The sequence below is a fragment of the Miscanthus floridulus genome, chromosome 10, assembly GCF_019320115.1.
Source record: "Miscanthus floridulus cultivar M001 chromosome 10, ASM1932011v1, whole genome shotgun sequence".
Lineage (NCBI taxonomy): Eukaryota > Viridiplantae > Streptophyta > Magnoliopsida > Poales > Poaceae > Miscanthus > Miscanthus floridulus.
This window is the reverse complement of record NC_089589.1, coordinates 23173464-23184078: the sequence shown is the minus strand read 5'-3', so window position 1 is coordinate 23184078 and position 10615 is coordinate 23173464. Positions and strand designations below refer to the sequence as shown.

General features: G+C 41.8%; 1 protein-coding gene across 1 annotated transcript; it reads left to right on the top strand.

Annotated features, from left to right (window-relative positions):
• Positions 1 to 3323: 3323 nt before the first annotated feature.
• On the top strand, positions 3324 to 9168 carry LOC136489963 (putative disease resistance protein RGA4). The gene is made up of 5 exons (XM_066486470.1): positions 3324 to 3537; positions 4712 to 5784; positions 7625 to 8514; positions 8621 to 8735; positions 8884 to 9168. Exons 2-3 carry the CDS (start codon positions 4738 to 4740, stop codon positions 8381 to 8383), a joined length of 1806 nt encoding a protein of 601 aa, XP_066342567.1. The 5' UTR covers positions 3324 to 3537; positions 4712 to 4737; the 3' UTR covers positions 8384 to 8514; positions 8621 to 8735; positions 8884 to 9168.
• Positions 9169 to 10615: the final 1447 nt, after the last annotated feature.

The window sequence follows — 10615 nt, the reverse complement described above, 5'->3', positions numbered from 1 at the left end:
ATGTCCAATTGGAAAAATGCTCTCTAGAATGGGGAAAGAACTAGAATGAGAATCAAGCAATGTAGCCATCAAAACGAAGCTAATTAAGCAACAAAATCAAAGGAGTGGATGTTTGTTACTGACCTTATAGCAAAAAGATCAAGCCATTCTTCAAAATCCAAGCGCTAGCTTCATGGTGAAGAGCAGACACACCAATGGAGGGAAGGGCCCAAACGCGCGCCTCTGTTCTCGGGATAGAAGAGAGGAGGAAGAAGAGGGCGCTGTAACCTTTTTATGCTGTAGGCTTATCACCGTCGGTTCTTAGCTAGAACCGACAGTGATATATCCAAATCACTATCGGCTCTTGGCTTAAACCGGCAGTGATGAGTCGCCGCCAAAACATTGCCGGTTCAAGCCACAAACCGACAGTGATGTGGTCCTTCACTGCCAGTTTTAGCCCAGCCCCAATCATTTTCTCATTTTCAAGCTCATAACCGACAGTGAAGGTACATCACTGTCGGTTGTCACAAATCTGACAGCGATGAGGCCGACAGTGATGTCTAAATCTGAGGTAGTGTAGAAACGAAGAAACTTCAAGAGAAAAAAAAGTGAATCATAGATTAGCCAACTACTATATAAGTGAACAGTAAATAAATGTATATACAACAAACAGAGGGCCAAGGTATATTATTGGCCTTGCTCTAATAAGCTCAAGGATCGGTCCCATGTGTAAAACTCGTATACTACCACAAAAATCATTTTTACAATAACCGCCTCCTATTTTTAAGAGTCCTGCCTCTATAAATGTTTAATGCCCTGTAGCTTACGAACCGGCTCTTGAAATCGATTTCCTTAGGAAGTGAGCTTAATAAAAACCATCTCTAAAAATCTATGCATTTATTTACTACCATTTTTAGAAATCAATTTTCAGGGACGGCGGACTAAGTCAACTACCCTTGAAAACAGCTGCCAACCAAATAAATTCATAATTATCTTAAATGGTATCAGATGAAAAACAAAATCTATATTATAATACTAGAGTTGGACAAGATCTCAAACATTGTAGTTGATAAATTCTTAATTATCTTAAATGATATCAGATGAAAAATGGAAAATATCAAAAATTTTAATTTAAAGTTTTTGAAGTTCTCAAACTACCTTCGGTGGAGACATGGCGTATACCAAAATTGGAGTGCGCCATTTGTTCTAAAACATTATAGTTGAACGATTTTGCATTTGATACTCTTTAGTAGCTAAAATTATCAATACAAGATTCATAAATGTTAATACAAAGTAGTAGCATCTTTGTTACAAGTGACTTCATGGTGCGGTGTGCAGGAGATCCACTACTAGAGAACAGACTTTAGAACAATGTCCCAGTTTGGCATTAGTCTCAGCATTTTTTTGCCCCCGGAACTAGAGAGGCCTTTAGTCCCGGTTGGTGTCTCCAACCGAGACTAAAGGTCCCTACCCAACGGCTAAACCGGGACTAAAAGTCCTCCAACCTTTAGTCCCGGTTGGTAATACCAACCCAGACTAAAGGTAGACCCTTTAGTCCCGGTTGGTAAAACCAACCCGGACTAAAGGACCCTTTAGTCCCGGTTGGTAACATCAACCGGAACTAAAGATCCCCGGATGGGTTAGTTCAAAAGGAAAGCATCCCATCCATTGTTAGATGTGTTGTGTAGGTGGGGTGGTAAGCTACGCGCGAGGCAGTGCATGAGGTCTTGGGTTCGAATCTCACGGGGCGCAGCGGTGGGAGGCATTATTTTTTTTAAAGCTGGGAGGATCTTTAGTCCCGGTTGTGGTAAACCGGGACTAAAGAACAACACCTTTAGCCCCGGATTGCTAGTCCCGGTTGGGAAACCGGGAGTAGAGCTAGTTCCCAACCGGGACTAGATCTCATTTCTGAGATGCATGCGCAATAGGTGACTGTAGCCCTTGGGCACATTAAAATATTTTTTAATTTTTTTAAAAAAAACAGGGTTGTTTTCAAACAACCTATGAAAAATTCTTGTTTCTACAATCATAGCATAGCTGCTGTTTCAAAAATTGTTCCTAAAAGTCGATTTTGTCTGAAGAATCATCTATGTGGCAGTAGCAGGAGCCCTTATTTAAGGGCTCTTGAAGGACTTGAGTCCCAAAAATTTAGCCAGCAAAAGTATAGTAGCCCACAAATAAAAATATGAGCCCTAACTTGGGAGGGCTTTTACGTACTGCAGTAGCTCTAACAGAGTATCCTCTTGTTACTCTGATCCTGCATGGGCTTTCAAGAATCATCTATGTGTTGATTTATATCTTCCACCAACCCATCCTGCATGGGCTTTCAAGACATGTTTTAAAAATGCATGTATGTTTGAGATATCTTTAGTTGAAATTTTTGCTTGAGTGTCCAGTGGTCAAAACGATATGGGAAAGGGTGGGGCTCTGGGTGAGTGCACCGTGCCTGCAGCCGGCAAATTGGGAAGACGCAGATAATATCAAGGAGTGGTTTCTTCAGATGATGAATAGACTACCGTCACCAATGAAGGAGGGGCTGAGATCACTGATCGTGTTGACCATCTGGGAAGTGTGGCGTGAAAGAAACAACAGAGTTTTCATGAAAGAATGCAGGCAAGTGCAGAAGATTATGGAATCCATTTATGATGTAGCCAATACGTGGGCACATGCAGGAAACAAAGGGCTGCAACTTATACTGCCGGGCAGAGCGACGTCCAGTCTCATGTAGTGGATCAGCCAGAAATGGCAAATGGCCTAGTTGTTCCTACAACGTATATAAATTAGTCCTCAGGCAAACCAGGGGTGGCTTGGACCTCACTTAGCTGAGCTCCGAGCATAAATGGGTGTTGGCGTAGCTTGTGCCAGAACTTTTACTGTAATATTCTAATCTATCGATGAAAGCCGGTAACGGATTGAAAAGAATTTTGCTTGAGCTAGGTATGTCTGACGGAAAAATACATCATGTATGCTCATTGCTTCAAGCATTCTTATTATACACATGTTTTTTTTAATATGACAAATATAATACATTTATTACTTAAGTCAGTAATTAAGAAGAAGAATATGTGGATCATTAGACTGTCATATTTTTTATAGTAAATAATAAGTAGGTGATTTACATACAGATTCAGGGGTTTTTATGTTAATTTTAGTAACGATGGAGGTGGATAATCTATATACAAATATAAATTTAGGGGGTTACTTTACAATATTCTCACAATGTCATACGCGCGGATATTTCCACGCAATTTCTCGTCCTTGGTACGAGCTTGCTTGGCAGCCTACTATATATATTACTGCCTCCTCTCACAGTCACCGCCCCATCCCAGCCATCATCTTCTTCCCTTACTCATCCATGGCCAACCACTCCACATTGGAACCAAAAGCCTTGCTGTTTTCACTTAATTTGATTTGATCTCGCCCCTTACACACTGGGCTACCGCCTACCGGAAACCTCACCATTGGCCTTCTCCGCTGCCTCCACGGCCTCAGTTGAGCTGTAAAATCAGATCTCGGAATAAACCACGGCGGCAACTGTTCTGGTCACGCCAACCCTAGGTTCGTTTCTAGCATGGCCGTTTGTATTTTCTGCCTCCCATTTGTCGACAACAGGTTCTCTGCTTGTTCGTGACGAGTAGGATCAATCAAACCACCCCAGAGATAACATCTGATTTGTGATTACACTACTGGATTCAGGCGCTTTGCCGGGTGCCGAATGCACCCGGCAAAGGCTACTTTGCACTCGGCAAAGCCTTTGCCGGGTGCAGCACTCGGCAAAGAGCCTCCGGCAAAAAGTTAGTCGGCAAAGATTTCTTTGCCGGGTGCTTTTTATCGGGCACCCGGCAAAGACTTTGCCGAGTGCAAACCCGGCACCCGGCAAAGAAAAGTGGTCGTTACGGCGCCGGCTCCGTCATCCCTTGCTTTGCCGGGTGCCATGTCAGAGGCACCCGGCAAAGATTTTTTTAATTTTTTTTCAAATTTTCTTTGCCGGGTGCCGTGCCGGGGAGGCACCCGGCAAACATATGAAACTGCAAAGTAGCCATTGTATCAGATTACGATATGTTCATTACGGCAACGAGTGCGTTATTATTGGATTCGTATGCCTCTGTCAAAAAAAAGGAATAATGCTATATTTGTATTAGGGCCTCCCATTTTACTTCAATTATTAGAAGTGTTGTACTGCATAAGTCGCATTAAATTTATGAATAATTAGCATCTGCATCACCGGCAAAAAAACATGCAATGCAGAGAATCAATACTTTAACACTACCGTCCCAGACTTTTGGTAGGAAACAATAATACACATTTTAAGATGCTAGAAGATATGAATTGTTCCATATGCATGGTTACCGAATGTGAGGTGCAACCACTCCAGTGCTCCCTTCATCCCAAATTAGTTCAACTTCTAGAGTTGTATTAAGTCGAACTATTTAAATTTAACTAGATTTATTGAAAAGAGCACCAAAACTTATGTCACCAAATTAGTATCACTAACTACATACCTCATGGAATATATATATATATATATATATATATATATATATATATATATATATATATATATATATATATATTCATAATGTACGTATTCCGTGCTATAGATATTTTCACCCTCTTCTATAAACTTGGTCAAAATTACTGTCTTAGGGTCATTCTAGGAATTGATTTATTTTTGGATGGACCGAGTTTATAGACTATTGAACTTATAAATGATGGTTTGCTTTTGTTGCAGAAAAATAGCCATACAATCTCACTGCCATGGTGGCTGTCCTTGCTGTTTTGGCATCCTACATCCAACACATGTTGGTGAACATGGCGAAAGAAGAGGTGCATATACTACTAGGGGTCACCCGGGAGATTGACAAGATGGGAGTCAAGCTTGGAGATCTCAAGAACTTCCTCACAGATGCTGATAGGAGGAACATCACTGATCTAAGTGTGAAGGTATGGGTGGGAGAGCTTCGGGATGCCATGTATGATGCCACAAACATCCTGGATCTGTGCCAGCTCAAGGCCATGGAGCAAGGCCCAAGCCGGGACATGGGATGCTTCAACCCATTGCTATTCTGCATGCGGACTCCCCTCCATGCCCATGATATTGGAAACCGCATCAAGAACCTTAACAAGAGGCTAGATGACATCAAGGCACGCAGCGCGTCATTCAACTTCATCAACCTTGGTTCCTATGAGGACGATGGAAGTAAGAAGGCATCATTTGGTTCAAGTACACGTGAGACATCGGGGGCCCTCGATGGATCAGGTTTGGTTGGTGAGAAGATTGAGGAGGACACAAAAAATCTAGTGGCGATGCTCACAAAAGAGTATCAAACCCAACAAGAATATAACAGAATTATGGTTTTCGCCATTGTGGGAGTTGGAGGGATTGGCAAGACCACCCTTGCCCAAAAGATCTTTAATAATGACATAATACAACAAGATTTCACAAAGAAAATATGGTTGAGTGTCAACCAAGACTTTGATGAGATTGAGCTGTTGAGGAGAGCAATCTCAGAAGCTGGGGGATACCACCATATTGCTGGAAATGCAAAGGCACAGCAAGAGCGAGCTCTAATGGAAGCCTTAAAGGGACATAGGACCTTATTGATAATGGATGATGTCTGGGACTATCGTGCATGGGAGGGTGTGCTTAGAACGCCCTTGCTCAATGCTGCCCTAGCTCATGGTAGCCGTGTCCTCATCACCACTAGGCATGACAATGTCGCACGAGGAATGATGGCAGAGGAACCCTACCACCATATCAATAAACTTGACCCTGGGGATGCATGGTTGCTTCTCAAGAAACAGGTCCATACAAGCTCACCCATTCTTTGAAAATTTCCTTTGGTTTTCATTCAGACGTCGTGCTTGTTAGCTGCATCACATTATATTTGGTGCACTCTTAAAAGTAAGGGCTCGATCTGCTACCACTTGCAGTATTCCTTTTATGTTGCAAAAATCTAGTATATTTAGTATATATTGCGATATTACAAATATAAAGCGTCAGTTGCCTGATAGTTTCATATTTTAGGGACCCCACCAGTTATTCACAGTTTCATCAAGACATTCAAACAAGAACCTGTACAACAAGTCTACATCATTTTTTTTGTGGGAAAAGTGCACGGAATTTTCATGGTTTTGTAATGGAAATTTTGAGTGCCATTGCGTAACACTGACAATGAAGGCAATAAGAAATGGTAAATTCCCTAGAAAATTCAGTTTACAGACTTAGGAAACAATAATAAGTTCATTTTATGGTTTTTTTATGAGGTATAATTAAGAAAACCTTACCTTTTTCTTAGTATGGACATCTTGCGCTCAAAAAGATCAGTGGAGAGCTTACAAACCTTCGTTGTGTTCAAGTAAAAAGTAGCATAGCAGCATAATAGAAAGTTCAAAAATTATATGACATTTTTTTGGTGTCATGCCTGCTAATCGCACGTACTACAAATATACTATAAAACAGAGTAGTACCCTTGAGCCACATCCTAGCTAAATGATCTGAAAAACTGTTGCGAGCAGTGCTTGTGTTATGATAGGATACACTTTTTTTATCATACATGGATTTTGGTAGTATGAGTGATATCGATAATGCATTGTGGATGGACTTCACTATAGTAGTGTGAACAATTGATTTTCAGTTGGGAACCACCTCTTGGTGTGGTGATGGATGTGTGATGATAAGATTCGACAAACCAAGTTCAAATAGGGACTTTGGTATGCCAGTATAGGGGCTTGAAAAGAATCCATAAAGGAAAAGGAAACTAGAAAAGAAAAGAAAAATAAAAGGGACCTTAACCGGGACTAAAGGTGCCCGCCCCCGGGATTGGCCTAGAGGCCCTTTTAGTCCTGGTGTCCCGGTTGGTGTTGCCAACCGAAACTAAAGGTCCCTTCAGTCTGGGCTGCCTATGCCAGGAGTAAAGGGTGAGAAACCGGGACTAAAGGGGTGTCCTAACCGGAACTATAGGCCCTTTGTGTACTAGTAAACAGTATGTGCATGCATGGGTAAAAATTACCATGGAATTGGGAAAAATGATTCTTTTACCAAATTAGTTCCCAAAGTTTATAGCTATGTTACTCTAAAATAACAGTGGACCACTGATTTTATTATATTTGAATTAATAAGCTCAAAAAGTGACTTATTTACATTTCCTTTAATATAGAACATTGAAAATTGGGAAAAATCAATGTACAAGATCTAACTTCACTAGGACGATCTAATGTGGAAAGTGCACGGCAGACGTGAAAAATAAAAAAATGTGTATAACCATGATCTAAATACTCAGTGGAGAGTTCAAGGGTTCATGTTAGATTGTACTTAGCTGAAAGGCATGCCCCGCCACTAAATATCCGTTGTGTATTTGATCTTGTTTTGTCTTTCCTCCAGATCGATGTAGCTAAAAATGAGTAGCATGTAGATTGTTAGATGCCTTTTCTATTTTGTTATGTGCACATGCATATATAAATGAAGAGGACCAAAAATTGTGTCCCACCAGAGCATTAAAAAATTGAGCTTGAAGTTCTATCTTGTTAGTGACAAAGGGGCAGTGCAATTTATTTATCATGCGCTTTGTATTAACCTGATCTCCACATTTGCCGTACTGGTGAAAAAATGAATGCTTATCTAATTAGTCTGATATCCTTGCAGGTAGTTAGAAGTGTAAATGATGAGCCCCAGCTTGAAATGCTAAAGGATATTGGAATGGGAATTATAGAAAAATGCGATGGTTTACCACTCGCGGTCAAAGTTATTGGAGGTCTGCTACGCCAGAAAAACATAAGGCCAGTCGACTGGGAAAATGTCTTAAAGGACTCTCTATGGTCAGTTTCTCAAATGCCTAAAGAGTTAAGCAATTCAATATATCTTAGCTATGATGACTTGGGTCCAGGCTTGAAACATTGTTTTTTGCATTACTCCCTCCTTCCTAAGGACACAATTTTTTTGGTTGGTGACATTGTTGGCATGTGGATCAGTGAAGGATTTCTTCATGGAACCTCACGTGACTTAGAGGAAATAGGAAAAGAGTACTATGACGAATTAATTCAGAGAAACCTTATTGAGCCAAATAAAAGGTACATTGATCATGTTGTTTGCAACATGCATGATGTTGTTCGCTCTTTTGCTCAGTATGTGGCAGGAAATGAGGCACTAGTGGGTCACAATAGTGAAATTGGTATTATGTTGAATAAACTCAATTCACAAAAGTTGATTCGTTTATCCCTGCAAAACAAAGGATCAGAATCAAATGATTTAGAGTGGTGTTCTCTACAAGCACATACATCACTAAGAACACTGATATTGGTTGGGCATGTAAAGATATCTGAAGGATGTAAACCCCAGGCATTTGGAGCTACACTGCACCTTATCGTTGCTCACATCGATTGCGGCAAGGAAATCAAGCCCTGAGTGGGACAAGCTGAAACATATCCATCATGTCAAGGCCTATGCAGACGGTAATGGCAGGAAATGGTACGTGATGTACACAAGAGATCCTTTCCACTTTGAGACAAATATCAGTCGAGCTACCATTGGTCAAGGTAAAAATTAACTCAGCAGCTCCGTCTAAAATAACTTTTATTATCAGAGACTCTGTTCTTTTAGCTTCCTCCTGTTGAAAAAAAAAATTAAATCTCTCATCCTCAGGCTGCTTGGCACGTGCATTGTTTGCTTACTGTCAAACATGTCCGATTGAAGACGAAATGCTGGTAGGACGACGTGCGCTTGCTGACAAACGCCTTCCCCTCTGTTCACGATTCAGGTAACTTTGCCCTCGCTAGTTAGTGCTTTCCGCTAAATTTCTTCACTCCATGTGCCGTTTCAAGTGATCCTCAAGGATCACTTGAAACAGCTACTCGTACATTGCTCTTTGTTTCATGCAGTAAACCAGAATTGATCAACGCGTGCAGGTGCAATTCTTATCGTCATGTGGTCGCCTGGTTGCGTGGGGCATGTCTGCACTGCAGTGAAGCCATGGGCGTCGCCTCCTTGTCAGAGCAGTGGATGGAAGCAGTCGGGTATGCAGCGTATATTGGTTATCAGACGACATATGGGCGGCTGCAACAGCCAAAGGAAACGTCATCACGAGTGTGTAGCTGAATATGGATTTGGGCGTTTGGGTGGTCGATCTGGGGTTGTACTACAACTAATTTTGCTGGTTGTGTCTACAGTATGTGTTCTTGATTGAGACCTGCGAGTCGCACTGTGCATCGGATGAGGACAAAAATACATCTCATTCTTTGATGTTCTTGAAACCTGATTAGCAGTGAAACAAACACACTAGCTAAATTTACCATGAGTCCATGACTGCGTCTTTTTCTTCTGCATCATCAGCTTCTCTCGCGACAGACAGACACTACGTAAGAAAAGCTAATCACAGACGCGTGTCTTCATTCACTTCGCATACAAGGGTTCGACGCGTCAACACGCGTCTGGCCACCCTGATTATTTAGCAAAAATTGCCTATTTTAAAATAGCACTACCCAATCATGATGGTGATCCAGTCTGTGTAAGGGCATCTAAGGAATGGTATATACCACATACATATATCATCAGTTGACTTCTAAGTTCCAACGCCCTTTCACAGATCATTCCCAGCCAAGCAACGGCGTCATCTTCTTCTTCCATCTCCGGAGTCCGCCAATGAACATGCGATCATCGGTGTACAATAAACGGCCACGTGACACTCCATGACTCCAAGCAGGTCGTCCGGCGTCTCATTAAATTTCGCCCGCCAACAAGCATGACACTCGCATATGCCATACGTCGCCAGCGCGATGACAGCGCGCCAGCCGATCGATGAGTTGATTATGTATTTAGTTTACCATCGACGACCTTAGCTTCTTGTCCTTCGTTATATTCGGCATGGCATGAAGAGAGTTGAACTTCCATGGAGGAATCTTTTTTTGTTTATTATCGCCCTCGGAGGCACGCAGGGCACAGGTAGATTAAACTAGGGAGGGCACAGTAGTTGAAGCTCCGACACCGTCTTTTCAATTCGCACTGCCAGATGATCCAATCGGTAAAGGCATCCAGGCATGACAGACTTGCAGAACCCAACGATCTCTGTGTCTGGATGATCCTCTCTGATAACCGAGTACAAATAACTGGTACCTAGCCTTTTTGGTAGGTTTTGTTTCTGAACTGACATTATTTTGGCAAACTCAACCTAAAAATATAAGATGGTTTTTAACTAGTATTTGATAAGTTATATACACACTACACAAAGTAATTATATTCAAGGTTTCTTCAAGATAGATTTTGGTCTAATCATTTATCTTCTCTCTCCTATTGTCCACATCTTATATCTCTTTCAAACTTAGTTTCTCGTATAGATATATTTATGGGTAGGCACTACTGGAAACAGGGCCTTTGCCGAGTGTCAAAAATCGGGCACTCGGCAAAGAATTGCACTCGGCAAAAAAGGGCACTCGGCAAAGGACTTCTTTGCCGAGTGCCAGGCTCTCGGCAAAAGCGCGGCACTTGGCATAGGCTGCCCCGCGTAACGGTGTTTGGCCACGTCCTTCTTTGCCGAGTGCCTGCTGTTAGGCACTCGTCAAAGATTTTTTTTTTGGAAAATACTTTGCCGAGTGCCCCTGACACGGCGCTCGGCAAAGATTCAATATTTTTTTTTGAAATGTC